Genomic DNA, 25005 nt, shown 5'->3' on the forward strand with positions numbered 1-25005 from the left:
CCTATAATTAGATATGTATGATCTCTATGAGATTGTACAAAGGACAAAAATTATGAGTAACTCCCCAAGTAAATTGTATGCATAATACTAAAATAACTTAACCCTTCTGTCATCTTTGTCCAGGAAGACCTCTCATAATCAGTCGAAGTTTTGCTGGCTGAACAGTGTTTCTGTAATGGAAATATAACTAGTGTAGGTTGTGTATGGTACTGCTTAGTACAATTACTTTGTTTAAAGGGATAATGTATGGTTGAAAGGCACAATCCCTGTGATAGTAGATGTTTGAAACAGGAAAATTCAAAGGGGAGGAAGGCCTTTTTCTTTCTTGTGTCGTTTAGTCAAGTTATCGCTATGTCTGCCAGTAATACCTAAAGTGCTTCCTCGGTAGCATAAACTGTAGAAGCAGAGAACCCTGATACTGCCAGTTTCCCCCTTCAAACGAACCATAGAACTTCATATGCCTCTGGGTTTACACTTTAGCCAAGATTTCACTTGGGGTTAAGAAAAAAATTGGTTTTAGGTAGAGTTTTATTGCTGCATCACCAAAGAACATGTGTTTGTTTCCAATTTTTTTAGTGTATTTAAGCCACTTGAGGAAGGCTTGGTTATATCACTGTCCTCGGCTGTTAGAAAATCTGTTGGTTGCCAGAATTCTGTGGCACTTGATTGAAGCCTAAGGTTTTGAGCTTCTTTCTTTGCATCTGGCAGGGACACTTAACTTTTCTAGGTCAAGTGTAACTGATGTGTGCTGTGACAAGAGTGGGGCACAAGCACACCTAGGCCAGGTATCTAAAATGCCAGATGGCTTTTTATTCGGTAGACAATGCTTTCAAAATGAGTAAGTAAAGAATTATGGTGCCTTTAGGGTTTTAAACAAGGTGTTGCTTAGAAAGTGTATTTTCTTTACTTCATGTTTCTGTTCCTCTTGTTTATATTTTGCATCAAAAACATCCTTTCTGAGGGAGTGTTAGATGGCAACTTAATTTAGGGGTGTATAGCCTCTGAATGTGATGTTATGCAGAGGCTGGAAACTACTGTTCACGATCTTTTTTTTTTGATAAGCCTAATCTTGAGTGAAGAGGAGTTTTCACTGCAATTGAAAGGGGGGGGACTGATGCAAAACTAGGTGTGGCACATCCTCAGTAGGAGGGCCACTCTTTTCCCCTTTCCCCACCTGAAAATAGATTTAAGCTTCACAGCTTGGAAGCTCTTAGCAGCTGAATTTTGTGATGTTCAGAAAACTGAAAGACATGACAGCTTTCCCATTGAACAACTGGCTGGTATTTAAAAACACTGCAATGTTGGATTTGCTGTTGATTACTTTTTTGTTTAAAAGCAGAACAATTCTGCTGGTTGGAGTGAGAAAAGCTTGTGGACAGACTTGAGCTTTGCAGGGTTGTTTTTTTGTTGTTGTTGTTGGGTTTTTTTATTGTATAGTATTGCAGTGGCTACAAAGAACAGACTCAAGGAGAAGCTGTGACCTTTAACTGCTTGTTCCTAGTTGTGAATAAATGTTGTAGTTCTGCAACCTGCGAGGTTATTCACCCGCCTTTCTGAGGTTATTTAAAATGGGTACCAGGAGTAGGTCTGGATTTCTGCCACTTATGCCTCTTATGTTTATGATATTAATAAACTGGTGTCAAATGTCCTGGGAACGGGTGATGCAGGTTGAAAGATCTTTGTTTCAGCCAACAATAGACCTGAATTAGTGTGACTAGGAAAAGCAAATAGGCACTTCCTGTCATATTTTAAGGAATACTTGAGTTTGGGGAAGCATGCATATTAAGAGATTTAAACTAAATGCTCATCATTTGCTTTTTGTCCCTAGTAAAATGTTCCCTGTGTATGCATCAGTCTTCATAAATATGCTTGCAGTACTAATAAAGTAAGGTAGAATCCTATTTGTTTGAATAGATTCTCTAGGGTATTCTTAAGGGAAAAACTCTAAACTTATGTAACGAAGATCTGAAGAGGGGAATTGTTGTAGCTATTGCTTTCGTAACCAGGTTTGTTCCCCAAGTTAAAACTTGGACACCTCTCACAAAGACTAGAAACTATTTGGAAAAAAAATATATCTGGGTGGTGCTTCAGACCACCTTGAGGTTCAGTTGCCTTTCATAGGGTATTGTAAAAGTCCAGAACAATGCTATTTGTGGTTTCAAGGCACAGGATGCCCTTGGAGACTCAAGGGAATTCTTGTCAGGTATTAAATAATCCCTTATTATTGAGTTTGGGGTATTTTCAGGCTGATCTAGTTTGTGTTGAGTTGAAAAATGGCTCTGTCTTGAACTGGTAATGTCTCCACTTTGCAGTAATTGGATAGTGATAGTCTTCCAGAGTTGTGGAGGACTATAAGAAGCCACATGCGCACCGCCACCCACCCCTGGGAAGGATCATGGGATATATAAGCTTAGGCGTATGTGTAAAATAGACCCTCAGAGGTCCTAGTAATATGTAGGTGAAGGCACCTCCCAGAGGACTTGGAAACTGCACCAGTAGGGCTACAACTAACTTTTTGTTAGTTCCACAGTGTGTTATGTTTTTTACATCAACTAATGCTGGAGCTAAGTTAACCTTATTAGTTAAACATGCAATGCCTAAGTGTGGGCAGCCAAGTCAGCAGTAGTTTTTTTGTGGTGTTTGTTTCTGGACTGATCTGTTGTAAATGTGTTTGGTTTCCCGCTTCTCTGAATGTGACTAGATTGACTGCTCCTTATTCTGTTCTCCCAACTAGATGATGTCTAGCTTAGGGGCAAGACAAGGTACTGGGAGCTCTGTTGGTCTGCAGCTTCTTGTGAACTAAAGATACTGCTGTGGTCAGTCTATTCCCTTTCACCTCGTGGAAGAAGGGAATTTGCCTATTGGCTTCCTATGCGTGTGTTCTGAAAGGAACTGCAGTAATGTCTTAGGGTTTAAAAATAGAAAGTAATTAATCAGGGTGATGAGGGTTAATGGTTTCTATCCAGAAACCAAGCAGCTTTGCATTTGTTTATGAGAGAACATTCTTCTGTCTGCTGTTGTTACGAGTTTAATAGGAGGGGTTTTTTCACAGTAGTTTTTGAAGCACTTTATTAATAACTACTTAGGGGTTAAAAAAACCAAAACCAAAGCTATTCAATTCTCTCATCAGATTAAATTATTTCAAGGCACCTGTTCAAGATAATTTTCAGCTAACATATACTAGCCCCATGGGGTTTGGTTTTTTTTTCTGTAGGTTTACAATGAACTTTGCATAAAAGGAATTATAGAATGCAGTGCCAGATTTGGTGAGCGGAAATAAAACTTCTACAGTAAGGTATAGCCCAGTGGTTACAGTAATTGTGCTGCAGGTATTGCTTCACCAGTTCTATGGTGATCACAGTTTTAAATCCATTTAAGGTGCAAAAGTTTTCGCAAAGCTCATACTAATTTTTAGTGTGAATGCTTTAACTCCCTTCACAAAGATCAAACTTTAAAGCAATTTTATGCCATTTTAAGTGGTAAGAAGCACAGACCAATCAGTTCGCACTAGTGTATGACACATCTGTTTTCAGAGTGCTTTGACTTGCTACTGTTTGTTATCTCTGTTTTTCTCTATGCCACCACAGGTGTCTTGGAGTCATGTGTACTGGAGACTTTGAATTTCCTACTATAGATGGAGACAGGAAGCCAGTGGTCTGAGATTTAAATCAATTTCCTTTCTGTTCTAGCAATGCCAAATTCTGACCTTTTTTAGGGAACTGTTTTAAATGTAGGCTTGTGGAGACTGTGTACGTATAGACAGGAATGCAGTTAATCAGCATTTTGGTTGTGGGCTCAATAGGCTTTTGCAAATAAAACTGCCGTCTGGAGATGTAGTTACTCCCAAGCTTTTCGTCCGTCTGTGCCGTGCCCTGCCCTGCCCCCCAGCAGATTTGCTCGTATAATACCTTCAGTTCAGTCTTGATGAACTCCATTAGGTTAGCAAAAAACAAACTGCATAATGTAACTGAAATGTGTTAGGGATCATTCACAAAAGTTAGTGGTGGTAATGTCTGTCGAAGGTGGTGATTATAGTGTTCCCCATAGTGATTTCTGCTACCTCTGAAAGTTGCTGTTGTTTTAGCATGCTTGTTCATTGGCCTCTTGCCTTGGTCTGAAAATGGGCTGTGGGGGAAACAACCGATAAATTTGATGGTGGGAAACTTGACCTGAATGGAGATGTTGAGGCTTACTAATGTTGGCCCACAAACAGCAGTTGCCCAGTGAGGCACAACAATTGTTTACCAAGCACAAGAATTAAAATGTTTAGTATGCTACTCCCTATGCAACTTAGATGGTAATATTGAACATAGAGTGTGCTTTCTATGAATTATGTTTAAATGAGGAAGCTGCTTTGATATCATGGTTAACTTAAGATGACTTAAAGATTTCTGAGTGTGTAAGGAGCTGCTTTTCCAGATGAGAAGCACTGTATTTTGGTAGGTGGTGATTCTGTTCCCTGTTTTACTGTTACCTTGGTAAAATACTTCATCTGCATGTTCATTATTATTCCAACTTGTAAGGGCTTTTGAGAGTCACTTCTATTTCAGTTCTGTTCTCTGCAGTTCTAACGCCATCTTCTCACTATTGCTTTGCAGACAGAAGCAGCTTCTGTTGCGTAGGGGAGATGGATTTGGAGTTGTATTCTCCTCTGAGCATTGAGCCTAGTAAAGCTATTTAGGAGAATTACTAGTCTTAGATAAAACCAATGGCAACAAGATTAAGTCTGGTGTTGCTGTTTTATTTCAGTGGGAGGAAATGGAAGTTTGCTACTCAGTAGCTGTTGTGTTTTCTAAGAAGTCTCAAGGCTTAAAAAGTGTTGTTTGCATAAATTCTCAAAACTATAGAATAACATTGTTTTGAGCTTAGTACTGAAGTTGCGTTATCTCTGGACTATCAAAGAACATGTTGTAAATGCATCTGTAAATTCTAAGCCATCCTAATGCGTGTGTATTCTATGAAACAGTTGTCTTGCAGTAGTAGTTCTTTCCCTTAGCTTGTATTGTTTTTGCTTCTATTTAAAAAAGTGACTGAATCCAAGCTCCTACTTCTGAAGGCTGGGGATAACAGAGTTCTTACTGTCATTGCTAATATGTAGATATGACAGCATAAAGAGTAATTCAGAAGGATGTGGTGTACTTAAGGATACTATGTGAGCCCTGCTTACCTATCAGCCCACAGCGAACTGAATCAGAGTTGCACGGTAGGCATCGGTTATGTTAAGGTAACTTAGGAAGCTACAGGAAAAAGCTTTATCAAGAGGGGTCCAACCTTTATTTTAGGCAACTGAATAGAAAGTTAAAAATAAGATGTGTAATAATAATGATGAGTAAATCGCTCAGGCTTTCAAATCCCTAGTTGAACTCCTAGTTGAACTAGGACTTGCCTGTTCTAGACGGTGATATTTTTCCTCAAAGATTGGCAAAGTTGGAGAGAGAAGGGGAGAAGAAATAGTGAATGAAAGAAAATAAGTGGGAATATAGGAAAGCCCAAGAAATAGGGGGAAAGTGTGGGGTTCTAGGACTGCTTGACAAGGTTTATATTTGGTTATTTTACTTACGGTGAGTAGTTCATGCAGTGAACTTTGGATGTGATGTGCTACCTCTATTTACGATTTGGAGACTCGTATCTTGTGTGTGTGTATTACACATAGATACATGTGTAAATAGGACTGGGAGAGTCTCAACACTTAAATACATCCTTACCAAACAGGACTAGAATGTTTTCAGAATCAGTGGGGAAAATGATGAGTTCACGATTGCATCGTTTTTGTTTTCAGCATCACGAGACCTGGAGCACCTGGAATGAACGTGGATGCTAGGGAACACTCTGTAAATCTTTCTTCCCTGTGCGTAGATTTCCCAGATTTGCCCATGCCAACAAAACCAGCTTAATTACTGTCTGCTGCTTGAACTATGTCATAAGCTCCTGCATGTTTGCGTTGTAACGCTGGTGGGGCCAGCAGCAGTGTGAAGCTAGCTGGCCATCATACAAATTCCACTCCCCTCCCTGTTAAGGAGGGGAGCTCCTTGTGTGCTCTTTGTATGGAGCAGTATTGCAGGGCTGGTACTTAAGAGAGAACGAGTAACCAGCTGGCTCTTGCAATGCTTCATGGGCACAGGAGTGAGAATTTTTGCCACAAGGGTAGTCCCTTTCTTTGCTTCTGTGTTGCATGTATTTCATCCCATCCCCATATTTCTGAGGAATTAATACATTTTTAATGCCCTCCCCTAGTAGAGAAGAGATCTATTTAAAGGACTTCTGGAATGAGTCTTGAGAAGTAAATTGAACAGTAGGAATGCCTTATCCCAGCTGCCTTTGGTTTTGTTGCCTAGTGACTTCTGAGAGATGGAATGAATGCAGAGAATTGCTCTTGAAAGTGAATGAAGAAAAGGGAAATGAAGTCAATAGTAAACCCGGTCATGGTAACTTTAAAGTATACAATCCTTGTGTTCTCTTCCCCTCTCTACATACATAAATTAGGGATGAGGCTGGAATGCAGAGGGTGTTTCTTTTATACCCCCAGTACTAAATAGTGCTTGCCATTTTGCTCTCTTACTCTTTCCCTGATGCGTATAGTTGTAGTATCCTCTGGTATCTTCTCTGCAAACACGCATGTATAGTCACTCTTAATCTTATTTAAACAGCCTTCCTGTTCACTTCAAGATTAACACTTCACTATCTAGCTTCAGAGATTTAATACACAATATATTGGGACTCTTGATAAGTGTGGTAAATCAAAATCATGCAAACAATGGAGTGATGCTGGGATGACTCAGACATTCAGAGTGTATTGTGTAGCTTCTTAAAATATATGAAGCCTTGGAAGAGCTTTTGTTTTCTCTCTAGTGTTTTTGGTTGGTTTTTCGTGGTTTGTTTCCCCAACAATGAAGTACATAAGTCCAAAAGAAAACCGTTACTGGAAACAAAGTCCAATAAAAAGTTACAATTTTCTGTCATTAGCTGTGACTTGAGCTTGAGTTTTTGGAAGTTGCATCTGTTCAGCAGTCTGAAGCAGGGATGTTTTGCTTCACCCTGGATTAGAAAGGACCAAACAATGCACAAGTCATTTCCAGATGCTTAAGGTCTGCAAGTTCTCCTGAACAGATACTCTTGCTCAGTTTTGAGTGCATTGACTTTATTTTTAGAGATAACCTAGGAAGAATGGCTCAGGTATGCTCAGTAATTTGTGTGCTGAATTCAAATATTTCACTGTCTTTATCCCTTATGCTGTTTAACCTTTCCTGTGCCGCTTCCTCAATTTTAGGCCCTTTGAGCTTCCTTGGATTTTAATAATAATCCTAAAAGTTGGTTTCTTAATGTTTCCCGTTCCAGGCAGCTTCTGAAGTATCCTTGGAACGATCAATTGATGTTTAGTTTGATCAAAATAGCTGCTTCTATACTTAAGGCTGGCAAACTGAGGAAGTGGGCTCCACATTTGGTCAGTGAACTGTCTTTTTACTCCTTAGGACAGAATTACCAACCTGCAAGTAATCTGTTCTACATTATGGATGAGATTTGTTTGAGTGCTCCTTTGGAAAATTCCAGAAATGGTATTTTGAGCCACTGGGAAGGTGTATAAACAATGAAGAAGTACCAAAATGCTTTTTAAATACTACAATTCTTTGTTCAGACCTTGGAAACATCAGGAGATTGCTCCACTTGTGTAAACATACTGATTTACTTGCTCTCTGCTTAGGCAGCAGATCAATGTGATTCCAAAAACTTGCACAGAAACCTTTCAGGTCTGGTGAAATAAAGACGTTCTTTGTTCACTGCCATGACTGACTTGCTGCTGTAGAGTAGGTGACATGTTTTGCCTACCAAGCATGTTTTATAAGTAGAGTTTATATAAAGTTCATGGTACATTAAAATAGATAGCCTCTTCTGTACTAATAAAATACCTCTTATTCTATTATTGGAAACAAATTTAATACAGAATTGCTTTTCAGGTTCACAATGGGCCTTCTGGAGCTAAGTCATTGGATTACAGTATTTTTTTTTTTTGCTTGTTTGGATTGATAAAGCTGTTTTATTCCCTTATTCCATAGACTTGTTGACAGGAGTAAAACTTCAGTACAACCCTTTCTCTAATGTTTCAGAAAACTTGCTCGTGATAGTGCATGTGTGGTTCTTAGTTAGCATTCACTGAAAAGTGTGGAAGACCCCCAGAGTGTGAAAATGTTTTTTAATATCTGTCACTGAGTTTTTCTTATTTCAAAAGTTGCTTTCCTTTAAAGGGGGTAAAGGCATTTGAGATCTGTCAGATGCCTTTATTCATCTATCTTTGAACAGTATAATCTGCCTATCTTTCAGAAGCGCACTGGCTCAGCGCCGCAGTTTTTCAAACCATCTGTATCCTGCCTCACATGACAGGTGAAGTGCTCAAAATAGCAAAAGTTGGTGTAATAAATATTGACTTAAGAATTCTGAAATTGTGACTTATCTTCAGAAGCGCAGTAGGAAACAAGTTAGGTTTGTGTTGGGTGGCTGTTCTCTTGAGAGATGATTAATGAGCAGAAGTGTGTGTCTGCCACTGGTTAAGAATTGCTTGTGAGCTTCTGGTATGTCTCCCTTTCACATGGTGAACTGTGAAGACGTTACTTTAAGCATTATCAAAACTTTGAGATAAATATCTTTCCCCCGTCCCATTCTCTGTCCAAGGTAGACACCTTGTTTTGATTCCTTTGGTTCTTCAAGTTCGTGGCTCCATGTCTACCATGGGAAAAGCTTGTCTTGAATCTAGTGAAGAGAATTGTCCAGACCTTGCGGTTTCTTGATTTCTATTGGAGCACTTAAAGTGAAGATGCATCATTGAAGGAATACATGTAAAGCTTGGACCAGGTAATGAAAATAAAGATCATACGGAAGGAAAAGCAACCTTGACAGCAATTGCAAGAAACTAGATCGTAGCTGCTGTATCTGGGAGACCTGTCAGGAGGTTTTGAGTACTCCTGGGAAAGCAGACTCTGCTCTGTTGGCGTGTGCTGATAGGTCAGAGACCGGAAGCCTCTCTTCAGAGTTTGGTGGGATTTTTAAGATCACTGGCTCGGTTTGGCTGTAGTGTTTTGTTTCTTTGAGGTAGATAGACAACTATACAGTAGTTCTTTTGATTCATAGTGTTTCACTCAACCTGCTGCAAAACACTTTCACTCGGTGATGTACGTGTGCACCAACAATAGATGGACTTCAGGTTGTGTAGGTGATTTTTTTTCCCCCACCCTTTGCTTTCAGGTCACTGAAAACCATTATTTGGAAGTACTTAGTAGTCTCGGAAGTGTTTCTACAGTGTTAACAATAAGTGTCTATGAAGGGATATTTAAGTGGAACTAAAGGACATCTGTGCAAAGAAGTACACGTAAGCACTATACTGACCCCTGAGCTGTCTATCCCAAATTATGCAAGAGGGAGGAACTTAGTACAGGTATTTGCAGGATTGTAGGTACACTACAGGAATGTAGATATACGTTTCTGTCCTGTTTTTGGTTTTGTCAGAATGATGTCTTCATCCTGTGTGTTTGATGATGCCCTGTAGTGTTTTAAAACCTCAGTACTTGAAATGTCACGCTTCATCTTGGTGTCAAAGATGTCTCAAGATGCTCGGGGTGGTGGGGGGGAGAAGAGAGACAAATCTGATCCCCAAGGCTTGGGTGACTTTGTGGAAGCCTGTTAACAGATAATGCTATTTAACTGTAAGCTGTGAGGGGTATGGTTATCAGATAAGGTTTTGGTGGTTATTTATCTCTGATATTGGTGCTTTAAGAAGAGGACGTTGAAATGAATTCAGCAGTAAACAACAGAATGCGTGATAGTTCCAGAAGCCATTGGTGTTGGTGACAATAGAGCACTAAACGTCTGCTTCTCCCTTAAATATTCTTCCCTGGTGCTCTTTGCGTATAGAAGGGATCATTTACAAGCTTCTGGACCGTGAGAGCAGCCCTCTGTGTTTGCAAGACTCCCACCTAGAGACTGTAGCAAAAATAGCATGCACAAAAGGGAGGAGGCAGAGAAGGCAGCATGTTCTATAGCTGCTCTTTTGCCCGTTGCGGTGCTGAAGGACTAAAATAACCCTACATGTAACTATCACGGGGATTATAGTTACATTTGAAAAGAAAAGGATAACATTGATTATTTTTTTTTGGCAACGAGGGTGTTAATACAGATGAAAATACACAAGCGAATCAGTGCACTGCGGAAGATGAAATGCTTCCCCTGTCAATTCTCAAACACTATTAAATCCGCCCAGTTCAACACCAGTGCCTTGATGTCAGTCTCTTTCTTTGACCAAGGTATGGGAATACAATATTCTTAACGGTGAGTTATTGGATTTAAAATGTATGATTGGTTGCTTTGCTCTCCAGTACTGATTTTTGTATAAAATAGGCATCTCGTCCCTGGTTTGGGACTAGTGAAGTAGACATAATTTTTCTGCCTACTTTTTTAGCATGTTTGTTTTGTCCTTGGAAAGGGAACAGTTCAAGATTACAGTGTAGAAGGCATGTTGGATTCTATAGATGTATCTTGAGTTTAAAAACTATTCAATAATTTTCTGTTATGATTACTGTTAAGGAATGTATTTTGTTTCTAATTTAAAATTGATCCAAGTATTTGAAAAGATTTTCTGCATAGTGTTCATCTGGCACTGGAGAGTTTTGAGTATCCTGTCGCCACAGACTAAACCTGCTAGACTTTTTGAAGGTGTGGGGATGTCAGTACCGAAAGTTTGTTCATGCAGTTGAGTCCATAGACAAAGGAGGATTTGTATCAGCTTGGAGATCACTGATGTCAGGCTTGGATAATCTCAAAAGTGAAAATAAATGCAAAAAGTAATAATGTCTAGAATGGTTACAGAAAAGTGGTTAGCTTTCTGCTGTATATGAGACTTCTATAATTATTAAATACAATATATATTACAGCAGCAGACCTAAGAAAATGGAGGTTTTATCCCTTAATTTAAGGCTTTTCTGGCTTTTGTTGCTGCCTGTTCTAATCATAAGGCTTCAAGCCTAAGGCTTTTGACCTTGTAGAACTTTTCAGTGACTTTCACCAAATAGGTACTTATGATGAATTTATCCATCTGTTCTTAGGTGGATATATAAGATTTTTAAGGCAAACTTTTCTTTGGTGTTCTTCCACATACATATACATTTAGATCTGCTGGTGACTTGCTTTATGATCTTTTCTGTTTTAAGACTGGCATAGCTTGCAGTGTTAGGTCTCTCAATGTTCTTCAAAATAGTAATTATTCTGTACACTTCTCACTATTGATTGAGAAGGTGAGTGATCACGTTTTTCTTCAATTACGTGATAACTTCCTTAAGATCTTAGCAGAGGAATACAATGATGTGGTTTGCATTGTATGCAATAGACAAAACTAGACTGCTTGGTTTGCATTTCACTTTTTCTGCATACTGGATTTGATTAATTGTATGTTATCTTTGTCCTGTTCACCTGTGAAAGGTGGATACTGAATGCCATATCTTCATCTGAATGGTATGCTGTCTTAAGTCTTATAGATGCGAGACAAGTCACTTAATCTTGTTCACAAATACGTGAATTGAATGAATGGCTAAAGTAACTGTAAACTTCCGGGGGGACAAGAAAAAATTATGTGCACTCAAATCAAGGTTTTTCTATTCGTGATCTGAATCCAGGTTTATCTACATACAAGCTTACATCATATTTATGTCCTTAACACAGTGTTCTTGAGAAATTTTAGCCTGTTTGTTTCAACAGTGCCAGATAATCACAGCAAGGGAGGCTGATGGAGATAGGATAATCTTGTGTTTATCCTTTGTTATATGGCAGTTTGTGCTGTATATATAGAAAACACAACTGAGCTGTACATACCCGTTCGTGCCAAGAATCTGACTCTGCATCTTTTGCCTCTGAGGATTTTGCAGCTGAGTTTGGCCTGCCTGTCCAGGCTATCTTTGCATTGTGCAGTTTTCACAGGTATGCTGCATGCTTGTAGCTGCTGGGTAATGCAGTTATTAAAGAACAGCTTGCTCATGTCCTCAGAGGCCACTGCCTGTGTGTTTGGGACAACTCAAGAATGATGTAAGTTTCATTTTGGTATTAAAATGAGTAAGAAGAAAATCCTGCATGTTTTACTACTTCAAAATCAAATAACCCTATTGCTGTCTATGCTAAGATAGCTTCTGTGATATGCTGCACTGTAGTGTCTGTTTAAATTCAGACTGAGTAGCTTTTGTTTAGCAGTAGCTTTCAGTCTGTAGAGCAGGTACCAGCCCTTTTGAACTCTAAAGCAGAGAATGAAGAAACCATCCAATAGAAAACACAGATTTATTGCTCATCTACATCAGACTGACATGAAGGCAAAGTAGCCTGAGGACTTGCATATGTAAAAATCTTAGGTAGTTTCTTCTGCAGAAAAGTAGATTAGATAGTTATATTGCAGTTTGAAGTTGGCAGTCGAAGAACGGTTTGGCTTCTGATTCTACTATTCGAGAGTATGAAGGGCATGTGTGTGTTTGAAAATGGGAATTGGTGTGCCTGAGCTTAAGTTGTAACTTGTTCTTTTTGCTGTATAAACAGATCAATTTGATACTAGGCATGACTTGGGTTTTTTGTCAATGTATATTCAGAATTTAGTCTTAGCAATCCATATAAAAATACTTGTGATAATGTAAACCTTCCTCATCCAGAAGAGGTACTCAAGTTTTTTTAGACACTGTTGAATTTATTTCCTTATTTTTGGTAGCTGTTTTTGTTCCACATCCTTGCATTCCTTAGACACTGATGTCTGAACATCTCCACCCTAATATATTTTGCCCTTAAGTTGTCACATGTGTAGAGTCCTTTAAAAAAAAAAAAAAAGCTTTGCGATTATATGGGTAATGATTGTATCTAAATCTTTTATCAGAAAGAATGGAGAAAATAAATGTAGCAATATGTGTATATACAGTCTCTGCTGTTACAGTACATACTGAAAATTATTTCTGTACTAGGGTAGCAGTCGTAACAGAAAAACAGATCAAAGAAGTGATGATAAAAAACCTTTAAAAACAATTTAGGGCACAACACTGAACTTGTAACTCTGGCGTGGTGAATTAGTAACTGGTTTTCAAATGTACAGCTTTAAAAAAAATTACTTCTATATTTTTGAAGAAATCCCTACTTGTATTTTATAACAGAAGTATACTTAAACTGAATTTAAGTATGCTTTTTTTTTTTTACTTGTAACTTTCTTGGCCGTTTAGTATTTAGAAGAATTATTGACTTGTGGGGTTTATTTTTGTTCCTATGCAGCGGATATAATTTCCACAGTAGAATTTAACCATTCTGGAGAGCTGTTAGCAACAGGAGACAAAGGAGGTAGAGTGGTCATCTTTCAACAGGAGCAGGAGGTAAGTGCTAACTAATTAAAGTATATTTAAACTTCTCTGTTGCTGTTCATTCTCTTTTTAAAAAGAAAAGGAGCATGCTTTTATAAAAAACGTTACACAAAGTGCATGCCTGTGTAATAAGTGATTAAAGAAATGAAATTTAAGAGTGAAGACATTTAGAACTTTCTGACACTGTTAGAAATTAATTTCTCTTTAAATACTCTTTAGCTGTGGTCTAAAGAGTGTCTAAAGTGAACACAAAAAAGGGGGGATAGGACTCAAAAAGACCTTGGGGAAGCTGAAGTTGGTTGTTTTACAATGACTCTCGTTGGCTGTGATAATTACTTCAGATTTTACTGTAGTTAGGGAAACAAAAGTTGCCCTGGAGTGAGTATGTATGTAACTGTGACCTAAGATGTCTTTTTTCCTTCTGCTATCAATCAGATAAAATCGTAGTAGCAAAGGTATCTTTTCATTTTATACTTGTTCTTTTGGTCTTTGCAGAATTCTACAGACAAATCTTCTAATGCTAGGAAAGGGCCTCTCCCACGTTAAAGGTGGGAAAGCTGAGATCGAATGCTTGATTTTTAACTAAGGCTGTAGTTTGAAGTTGACTTGGTTAGAATTTATTTCAGGGAGAGGATAAAAAGGCACTTCTGTCTATCTCACTGCCTCGAAAAGTTGTGCTGTTAGTTCTTTCCTTGGCATTTCATTCAATTTCAGTTTTAAAAATCCTGAAGCCACAGTTCCCCGGAAGAAGTTGCTTTCTGCTGGTACACAGGCAATTCGAGCGCAGTGCCTTCTCTGTACAAACGAGTCGCAGTGGTCAGTTGGTGCCATCTCGTGGGGTGTGCCTGACTGACCAGCCTCTCCCGAAGTTCTGTGGCCAGAGTCAGATGAACGTGGCATGTAGAGTGTCCTTACTGTAATCTTCCTGTAGTTTCAGGCAGAAACTCTTGTGGTGTTTTTCACTGGTGGTTTTTTCTTTTTTAAACCTTGAGTTTGTTTGCAACCTTTAAGGATCCTTTTAATGTAGCTTAAAGCTTATAAATAGCTAATTGCCTGTTCCAGAGTTGCCTTTAAATGACTACTTTTGTTTTTGATGCATAACCCATGGCTCATATCCTTATGATCTGTGAATCTAGGTATAGTAAGAATCACCTGGGTTATCAGATTTAAGTTGCACGGAATTGGTTTTGGCATGATTTGACTCCTTGGTGTTTAGGGAATGAACAATGGGGACTGGATTCCCCAATGCATTAGTTATGCCATATGCGCTACTGTCTAGAGCAAGTTTTATATGTAAGAGTATCTAAAAGACAATTAAATGTTGTGGTTGGATTTATGTACCACCTTCTACCATGCTGCATTCCAGAGTGCTTTACAGACCATACACACAGGAAGGAAAACACTAAAAAGCGAGTGCTCTGTATAAAGTTATACAAGCTTCTGTAACTTCACCTGCTGCCAAAATGCTGCCACCTCTGGGTTGGAATGTGGCAGCCCATCTGCAATGCAAAGCAAGGGGTATTACATAACGATCAGGCAGGAAATGAATACTGTATCTAATTGAAACCGAAGGAGGAATTTACGTAGGCAGCCTGTAATTACCTAAATTGGAATTTAACATGAGGCACTTGGGCCAACACCTCTTCTTGTTTTGATTTTTTTTTTAAATTTATTTTTTATTATTATTTTTGAGTGCTACGAGCTGGTCTGATGGTTTAAAATTTGCTTTTATCCCAAGGGTGGACTGCATATATTATTTTATATATATTATTGCTTTTATATATTGTTCTAGTCCTGTAGAGTTTTACTGGAATACACAAGAAGTATATTTGACTCAATCATTATGGTAAGTATGGAATTGAAGGAAAGTTCACTGAATCACGACCAGCATTTCCTAAAGCACAATACTTTAGACGTCGCCTGTTCTAGCAGTGACCCTGCTTAACTTGTTAGGTCTAACTGAAACTTAGAACAAAGTTCCTTCCATTCTCTAAGGTGGGAAAGCCAGTATAATTGATAGGTGTGGTACAATATTCTTGTGCCAAATTTTACTTCTAAGCATTTTGTCTACTTGTCCCTCCCCCACAGCTTCTTCTAAAATGTAAGAATTCCTGCTGGCTATTAACGTCAGGGTATGAAGCAAGAGAAAACGATGCAAGGAATGTGAGAAATGTGGGCTAGCAAGGATCATATCAAGAAGTATGTTTTAGTGAGGTGTTAAGGGATGAAATGGATGGAAGGACATGAGACATACAAGAGAAGGAAGGAGCGAAGTAGCTAGTGAAGACCATATCACAGGAAAGGCATCTGATGGTGCAACCTCTTGAAGAAGGTGGAACAGGAATATATCACAAAATTAGGCTTGAATTAATTTCAGGTACACCTAGTGAGTGCTATTTCAGAAATAATTCCAGTTTTCTGTCACCTTACCCATTGGAGGGAATTTCAAGTTTGGTCCATGCAGCGCAATATTAGTGCTAGGAAGCCCCTGCCTAAACCAAAGCTTTTAGAAAGTAATCAGGCAAGTTTGGAGGTTTTTGAGTTTTTCAAACAGTTCTATCCTGAGCAGGTTAACTGCAGGTGTGACTTTTAATGTCAAAGATGTATTCAGCAGAAGTGTTAAGCTTTTTGCCCCCTCATCTCCAGAATAAGGAAGAAAAATTTTCTTAAGCAGTTTAGAAGGTCTCGGGGAATGTGGAGATTATGAACCAGAATAGTGGAGCTAGCTGCTCGTATCAATTGAGAGGCGACATGTGGTATTTCCATAGTGTGCCTAGCAAGCTGAACTTACCCACAGAGTAGATTTGCTCTACGTGTGGCTGTGTATTACTCTTGGGGAATATTCTCTTTAAAAAAACAAAAGTGGAAAAATTAGAGGTGAGAGAATGATGAAGATTTTTGAGTTTTTTAAAAGAAGAAAACTTAAGATGCCTAGAGTGTTTAGGCAAAATGTTAGTTTCTAGGTTCAGTTGCTTGGAATTAATATGAGAGCTTGCTGGAGATACTATTCACATGGCTGAGGGGAGTTTCTGGAAACTTTGAGAATCAAAAGCTGCTGTGATAACTGTTTCTTCTCTGATGCTTTCTTAGCCAAAATAGTAGAAACTCTAATCAAGTTCTTGCAAAAGAGGTGATCCTCATTTCATCTGTTCTGCAGGCTCGTTGCAATAAGGCAAGTTGTATACCAAAGGATACTCGTGGCAAATCTGGCATAGGCAACAATAGGGTATAGAAGTCTTAACCTATTCTTATGCTAATTGGCAATCTGCCTATGTATCTTGCTGCATAAATATCTAGTTCTGGCTTCTGCCAGCAGCCTTGAAAAGCATTCTGTACATTGCATATGTATCTTGATCATGTAATTCTCTTTTTAGAACAAAACCCAGTCTCACAGTAGGGGAGAATACAATGTTTACAGTACCTTTCAAAGCCATGAACCAGAGTTTGACTACTTGAAAAGTTTAGAAATTGAAGAGAAGATCAACAAAATTAGGTGGTTACCCCAGAAAAATGCTGCTCAGTTTTTATTGTCTACAAATGGTAAGTCATGCCTTAATAGTTAATTTTGCATGGTAACCTGTTGTTACATTGGTTTGCTATTAGGATTTTGTCTAATCCTTTCTACTTTCAGAAGGCTGGAAGCAAGTTGGTTTTAAATGCAAGTATCTAGGGACGTGGCTATACGAGAGTTACGCTGTTTAACTCTACTGTTGTTCTGTCTTTACCTGGATACAGAAGTCCCACAACATGAGGTGGTACTCTAGTCATTTTTTATTTGGTTGCTTTATAGCAAAGGGGCTTAGCTAAGCTGTCATTCAGTACCTTTGTATGTGTATAACTAACTGTGTGAGAGCTTATATTAGTCATTCATAACAATCCTGGTTCTAACTGAAACTTGCTATAACTTCTATAAAAAGAACAAACTGTGGAGGAGGTCTTTTTAATGCTTTTTATCTTGTTTTCTCCAAGCAGTATTTTTTGTCTTTTTTTGGTACATGTAGGTGGTCTTGTCTTGTTTGAAGGCTTCATGTTAAAAGTGCATCAACTGTGAAGACTAGTAGCTTTGCTAGAACTTTGATTTTAAACTGTGGCTGGTTTATTTCAGATAAAACAATAAAGTTATGGAAAATCAGTGAAAGGGACAAAAGACCAGAGGGTTATAATTTAAAGGAAGAAGATGGACGGTATAGGGATCCTACTACAGTTACAACACTACGGGTGAGTAGTTTGCTCTCTCTGAATTGGCCGCATTCAAGTGATTTCTTCTCTCCCTCCCCCCGGGCACACAGATTTGCCTGTGGCTCAGTGAGTACCTGCCCTGTCAGATTATCAGCTTTACATTTTCTGTGATGCCAGCTGGCAGACACATTTACTTCTCGGGTGATTTTGAGATATTTTAATTGGCTTGGTGTACTGAAGGATTGTGATTGAGTGCCAACGTGTTTGTAGTACGTTTGCATCTCAGACTGTCATTGCTTTGTATTTTTTTGCAGGTGCCAGTATTCAGGCCCATGGACCTCATGGTTGAAGCTAGTCCACGAAGAATATTTGCCAATGCTCACACGTATCACATCAATTCCATCTCCATTAATAGCGATTATGAAACGTACTTATCTGCAGATGACTTGCGGATTAACCTGTGGCACCTAGAAATTACAGACAGAAGTTTTAGTATCTTTTTTGCGCTGTTTTATATGATGGGAACAGCTTGGTTACAACAAAACTGTTGGATTGTATTTTCTTTCATGAAAAGCTTTTTATATAGCGTGTTTCTCGATTTCCTGGTTATTCCTCCCTAGTAGTTGTAAGGACTTTTACTTCTGGAGAGGTGGTTCAGCATGAGCGATATAAGGAGAACTAGTCATTTGAATGGTGAAAACCAGACTCTCTTAAAAGAGAAAAAAGCTTAAGGTTTCAAGTTAGATGAGCAGTTCTGGAAGGGGGCATTACAGTAAATTATAGTTTGAAAATTTTCTTGAGTTGCAGTAGGAAGCAAGTCAGAGGACTACCATCCTTGTCTCAAGAATGTTTGTTTTTTTTTTTTTTTTACCTTCTCACCTAACCATCAGCCCCTCTCGCATGTGCACCTACAAATGTCGCAGGCAGTAGGATCACAGGAATATGTGTTCAGTCCCATTGCTGGGAGCAGAGATTTGTGGACAAATCAGCATGATCCTGAGCAGAAATCACACATGCCTTTATAATGTAGTAGTGTAATTAGAATTTAAGCAAAGTAAAGTTCTAGGTGAGAAAACTTTGGTGACATGTATCTAGTATAGAATTAATTACTGCTGAAGTGGAGCAAAAAATTAAGCAGGCTTGTGCTGTTAAGAATTAACTTCAAACTGATACAGAATGCAATGTTATGGTCTTGCTTTCGCGACAAATTGTGGAACTTAATTTTAACTTCTATCCAGTTTTTGACTGGGTCCCACAGCCTTTGGTGTGGAAGTTTTGTCCTGCTTCCAAATTTCAAGCATTATTTTGCTTTTATTGGCTTGTTTTAATTCTGTTTGGCTATTTCAGATATACTTTGGTGAACTGAAGAAGCACTGCTGAATATATTTAAAGCTGAAAAACATGTTATGAAAACTGGGGAAAATTTCTTAACAAAATGCTGTAGATATTGTAGATATTAAGCCTGCCAACATGGAAGAGCTCACAGAGGTGATAACAGCTGCAGAGTTCCACCCAAACAGCTGTAATACATTTGTATACAGCAGCAGTAAAGGAACGATTCGTCTCTGTGATATGAGAGCATCAGCACTCTGTGACAGACACTCAAAATGTAAGTTCTGTCCTGCATTGTTGATTGTCTTTTTGTGGAATAGGGTGTCTTGCTGTTAGATGAAACTAAGCACTCGGAATCTGTTAAACACTGAAGTGTGTGTCTATATTTGTGTTAGATTTCTGTAGTGTATTGAATAGATTTAAAATCTAAATAAATCTTAAAAAGAGATTTCATATTTTGCCAGAGTAAAAGTAGTGAATAAAATTATTAGCAGCTTAAGCTGGGGAGTCTACCTAGACAATAGGACTAGGAATGGCTTTCTGCAGGCTTCAGGAGGTCAAATACTAGTTGTTTAGTCTGTACTTTATGCTAGAGGTCTATGTGTGAATGAAGACTTTGAATATTAGCGAGTAGTTCACTTATTTAGAAGCTGACTTTGACTTGCTATGAAAATAAAATGTTTCAGCTTATGGGAATTGTATTATAAGGCCTTCTTGTTGAAAGTTATTGTATACAGTGCAGGCAGACTAGCCCAATGTGGCAAGCTGAATGAGAAAATGTTAACATAATTTGGGTGTATCTTCTAAGAGACTGAAAGAAAAGAACATGGAAGAGACATAAATTTACCTCTTGAAATGCCTATCTTATTTTTATACAGTGTTTGAAGAACCAGAAGATCCTAGCAACAGATCATTTTTCTCTGAAATCATCTCTTCCATATCTGATGTCAAATTTAGCCATAGTGGTCGATATATGATGACTAGAGATTACCTGTCAGTGAAGATCTGGGATTTAAATATGGAAAATAGACCTGTGGAAACATACCAGGTATTTGGTGAAGATGATGTAGGCTAGAAATTAAAACCTTGAAGGATGCTGAGTCTTAATAACGGTCTTGATGTGGCAGTTAAATTTTTGTCTATAGATCACTATGTCCAGGCAGAGCATCAATGAAATTTGTGGGTTGCACACACGTGCTAAAGGACCTTGCTATTTGCAGGCTGATTGCAGAACCCAAACCCCTGTCTGGTTATGAAAAAGTCTCCCTCTTACACAATGGAAGTGTGGAGAGGTAATCTTCAGCCATGAGATAGCACAATCTCTCTTAGAGTCTTCAGTTGACTTTCATAGTCTCCCGTTCTTTCCTGGAGAAAATAGGAGGTAAAACATTTCCTTTGCAAGAAATGTTTTTAGCTGGCACTGAAAATTTATGTGGTGTTCTCTTTTTATAAGAAAACCTGTGAAGGGATCCTCTTCGTCAAACATAGGAGGAAGATCAGTCACCAAAGCATGATTTTTAGAAAGTAGCGAAGTCTGATAAACCATTTCACGTATCTCAAAAGGTAGTGAGGGTATGACAACTGCTCAGAGGGGAAAGCATTCTGAAAAATTGCCAAGTTTTGGGAGATGTTGCTTTCCCCACCCTGAGTGACTCGCTACTATTTGAGTTCATTTGAAATTTCTGTGGAGCAGAATATGGTAATTCATGTGTCTGTTCATTTTGCTCTTTATCGATACGGTCAGAGGAGGGAGCTGTGTGTGCTCTTACGGGTAGGGTGTAAGCACTATCAGATACTCAGTTACTTTTCGAACAGAATCTATGAAGGTTATTTTACAGGTATGCAAATTCGGTATTTGTTCAGTTTATCGAACTAACTCTTTTCCAGGTGCATGAATACCTCAGAAGTAAACTTTGTTCACTGTATGAGAACGATTGCATTTTTGACAAATTTGAATGCTGTTGGAATGGATCAGACAGGCAAGTTTAATTCTTCTCTATATGCACTTAAGACCTTTCCAGGTTATTCTTAAAACTGGCAACTTGAAGTATGGCCTTAAATATCTGTCTGGTTTTATTCATGGACTGGCTTGGATAATATTTTAGTACTGCAGTAGACTTTAACGTATATATATTAGCTCTTAACCCTTGATGTTGTAGCATAGGATTATAGAGAGTTGCCTTGGTGTACTAAGGAGAGGTAGAATTTGACTGGAAATGGAGTTTTGTCACTTTGCCAGAGTGAAATATTAATCAAATGTTCCAGCTGCTTAAACTGGAGAGATGGGCAAAGCTGTAAAATTAGAGATGGTTTTCTGCAAACTTTTAACTGGTGAAATACTACTAATACCCTAATCCACTAGGTTAATTATTCCTAGTGGTGGTGTGGTTTTTATTTTTTTTTTCCTCCTGCGTCATCTGTTATGATCCGACTTTGGAATGATTTGTATGGGAGTAAGGCCCATGTACTCAAACCTGGTTGTGTGATCGCGTGTTCTACCTGTAAGAATCTGCTCCAGGCCTGTTGGGGAACCTGTGTGTGTGTTCTGTTTAAGCTGCATTGTCAAAAGGTAGAACGCTTGGGAAAAGCCTTCTAGGAATTTTCTTCCTTACAATGAGTTGTCAAGTTTGCCTGGCTCAGGCATGGTTGACTAGGCAATAATACCACTTAAGGCAGCTATCGCTTTTGTGTTAATGATGTCATTAACTGCTTATTTGCTAGATGTATATCAGCTCATTGTATCCCTATCAGTATCATCAGACATAGTGTTTTTTGGTGTTTTTTTTTAAACTTAGCATCTGTCTGCTCAAATACTTTTTTGAGGCAAAGGAAGGACAGGGAAGTAAGTAGGTGTATTTGTCCTTCTGAAAAGCTGGTCCAGAATAAGGATCTCCTATAAGGTATTATCACAAACTAGTTATGTTAGTACCTAAATTAATGCAACTTGTGAGTAACTGAAATTACATGGCTAAAAATCCGATGTATTTGGCTTTCATTAGATCACTTCCCTGTGTGTGCATGAGAAGCAAACTGAATGATGACATTTGCATTGAAGTGCTAGATAACAAAGTATGTACCTTAAAAGGTCCAGTTAAGGAGAAAGATACCTTTTTATATATATATATATAAAAAAAAAAAAATTCAGATGCCTTAGTTTCACTTGAGAACGTAGAAGGTATGGGCAAGGTTGCCTGCTTTCTGCTACATAATAAGGCATGACCTTAGTTGGAACCCTGAGGTTTTGTAAAAAGGGGAGGTTCTTTTCAACTGAACTGTTACTTTCTTCCTTCCCCCTCTCTGCAGCATTGTCATGACGGGATCTTACAACAACTTCTTCAGAATGTTTGACAGAAACACAAAGCGAGACATCACCTTAGAGGCATCCCGGGAAAACAATAAACCCCGTACCGTTTTGAAGCCACGTAAAGTATGCGCAAGTGGTAAGCGAAAGAAGGATGAAATCAGTGTTGACAGCCTAGACTTCAATAAGAAGATTCTACACACAGCCTGGCATCCTAAGGAAAACATCATTGCTGTAGCTACTACAAACAACTTGTATATATTTCAAGACAAAATGAATTAGGGTTGGCATTCCTAACTGAAGAGTCCACTTCCTGCATAGTTGAAATAGTTGAATCTAGCATTTGTACCTGTAAACGAAAGAGAATGAGAGGTCCATTATGGCACCCCTTTCCAGTGTTTAAAAATGTGCCATATGACAACACACTTTTATAGCTACATGGAGAAAGCTCTGTTGATCCGTCACTGCGTTCTTCTCCATGTCTGCTAGCCATTTAGGTGAGGATAGGGCACTTTTTAATTTAAATGACTACTTGCACCATCTTGCCTAATGGACTAGATTGGACTGTATCAACATCGGTTTACTCCACTTTTTATGCCTTCCATTGTGATGACGTCAAACACAGGGAAAGCCTTCAATCATGCTATGGGATTTAATTGTGTAACCTCATTACTGTATCATTCGTGGCCCCCTTTTTTTATTAAATACAGCTCATTCTTGCTGTGGCTTGTAGCATTCCTCCTCCTTCTGGCCTCCTGGACTCCCCCTTTCCCCTTCATCCCCCTCCACCTAGCCTTGGTGGTGGTGTATAGAAAAAAAAAAAAAAAAAACAAAAAAAAACCCACAAAAAACACACACACAAAATAAAGCACATGAAATGGGTCCGTTTGGGGTCAGTGGTATAGGGGGTCTGTGTTGCAACAAATGTTTTAATAAACAGTTGACTGTAATCACTCCTTGCCGTGTCTGGCACCAAAAAAAGAGAAAATAAGGAAAAAAACAAACAAACTACTGAATAAAAGTGACAAAGAATGGAGAATCTGTTTTCTTTTTTTTAATCTACCTCTTTATACAAATACTCTGTGTTTTACCTTAGATGCATGAAAATAAAATGATGTTTTTTGTAATGATTTTAACCAGTATTAATTATTTTTCATGGGAATGAAGAGAGGGAGGGATTTCACAAGTATCTGCATTCATTCATGAATGACAAGAATACCAGCCATAGTATGCGTTGACCACTTCCATTTCAAAACCATAAACTGCTGTGAGATTTTGCCATGATCTGAACAGGTCAGTTACTCTTCCAGTGTCCTTAAAGGCTCTTTTTTTAAAAAACTATTGCTTCAGTTGGAACAGGAATAGAATTTTCAGGTTTTAAAATCCATTTTATGGGACTAATGTCTTAATGTTTAGTTTCGTCCTGCTTTCTTTACTGCCTTGTTTTAGGATACAATACCTTTAATGCCTTGTTTAAAGTGCAAAGTCCCCTGTGGCTTTTTAAAAAGTTGTCTGAATTCTTGTCTGGCAGTATGATGTTATGTAGTACAAAATACCAAGTGATTACATAGATAATTACTACACTGCATTCTGAGATGCTCTATTTTCTGTATTTTATTGCTATCAGTAACTGAGTGGAAATGTAGTTTTACCATGCAAGTGTTTCTTCTGGCTTTTGGCTTTGCAAAGTTACTGCACTTACAGAAATGTTAAATGGTGCAATGGTCAGAAAATACGTGGAGTACAGAAGCTGCATGAAATAAGTGTTCATAGTTACATGAGAGATTTAAACTCTTCAGCAAATAAGGCTTATCCAAAGACGAACTAGATATTGATGCTTTATAAGGCTCATGAGTTTTTACCTCTAGATATTTTTGTTAATTGTGCTTTTAGGTTTATTCTTCCTTCATGGAAATGTTCAGAATGAAGTCATAGTGAACTTACTTTGACTGGGAGAACTTTTACTTTTCAGTTACCTATATTTAAATTATTCCTGTGGCGTAGTTATAGGTAGTTATTGTAATGCCTCTATTATTTGATCAACTAAGATACTGTTTCTGCTGTAAAATTATGGCTGGGTTAGAGGTTGTTAACAAGACTACTATTGCAACCGTACTCTAATTTCTTTCAGTCCTTGTGCAGTGGTTTGAAAATGTAAAAAATCTAATCTTTATTAGATCTGGTTCTCTTAAATACAGTATTTGTCTTGTAACATGCATGCCTGACCATGAGCCTTTGTAAGGATTTTACCTTTTTTTTTTCACCTGTTAGCCTTGTAAAAAAAATTAACTGCCCCAGGGACAGCAACTGTTTTCCAATGGGTGAATAAACTAGTAGGCCCTACTCGTACTTACATAGCATGTGACTAATTTTACTCAAATGACTATAGTTGCTAATAGTTAAGGAAACAACTTGTTGAGTAACATTAATCACGTGTATAGGTGTTTACAGGATCAGGGCCAAGGTTTATTCTTTATCTTCTCGCAAGGGCAAAGAGGTAATTAGACGCTTCTTTTGCATCAGAGCTGGTAACATTCATCTCCATTTTGCAAAGAATGGCGTAGGTTTAATGACTGCTATTTTGGGAAGATCGATGGTCGTGGTATCAAGACTGCTGCTCTTGTGCATATCTATATCCTGAACGATGCACTGAATACCTGACAAGTTGCTTAGCACAGACACAAAAGGAAGTGAGGATATGAAGACGACACAGAACGGAACAGGTAGATTTCACATAGAACCGAGTGCAGCCTCCTAGCAATACTACATTCAAGCAAAACTGCCTCTTGGACCTCAGCTGTGCATGTTGGGATGGAATTGGGGGTTTTAAAGCTA

General features: G+C 38.4%; 1 protein-coding gene across 3 annotated transcripts in view; it reads left to right on the top strand.

Moving 5' to 3' along the window:
- Positions 1-23209, top strand: part of PPP2R2A (protein phosphatase 2 regulatory subunit Balpha) — a 40602-nt gene extending 17393 nt beyond the window's left edge. For all 3 annotated transcript variants that reach the window (XM_049831244.1, XM_049831243.1, XM_049831242.1), the window contains exons 3-10: positions 13273-13370; positions 16733-16898; positions 17464-17576; positions 17852-18029; positions 18982-19146; positions 19748-19917; positions 20757-20848; positions 22173-23209. In XM_049831244.1, the coding sequence (XP_049687201.1) occupies positions 13273-13370; positions 16733-16898; positions 17464-17576; positions 17852-18029; positions 18982-19146; positions 19748-19917; positions 20757-20848; positions 22173-22452 (1262 nt within the window). In that variant the 3' untranslated portion in view covers positions 22453-23209. The remainder of the gene's footprint in view (positions 1-13272; positions 13371-16732; positions 16899-17463; positions 17577-17851; positions 18030-18981; positions 19147-19747; positions 19918-20756; positions 20849-22172) is intronic.
- The last annotated feature ends 1796 nt before the right edge of the window (positions 23210-25005 follow it).

This window comes from Accipiter gentilis, chromosome 28 (genome assembly GCF_929443795.1).
Source record: "Accipiter gentilis chromosome 28, bAccGen1.1, whole genome shotgun sequence".
Classification (NCBI taxonomy): domain Eukaryota; kingdom Metazoa; phylum Chordata; class Aves; order Accipitriformes; family Accipitridae; genus Astur; species Astur gentilis.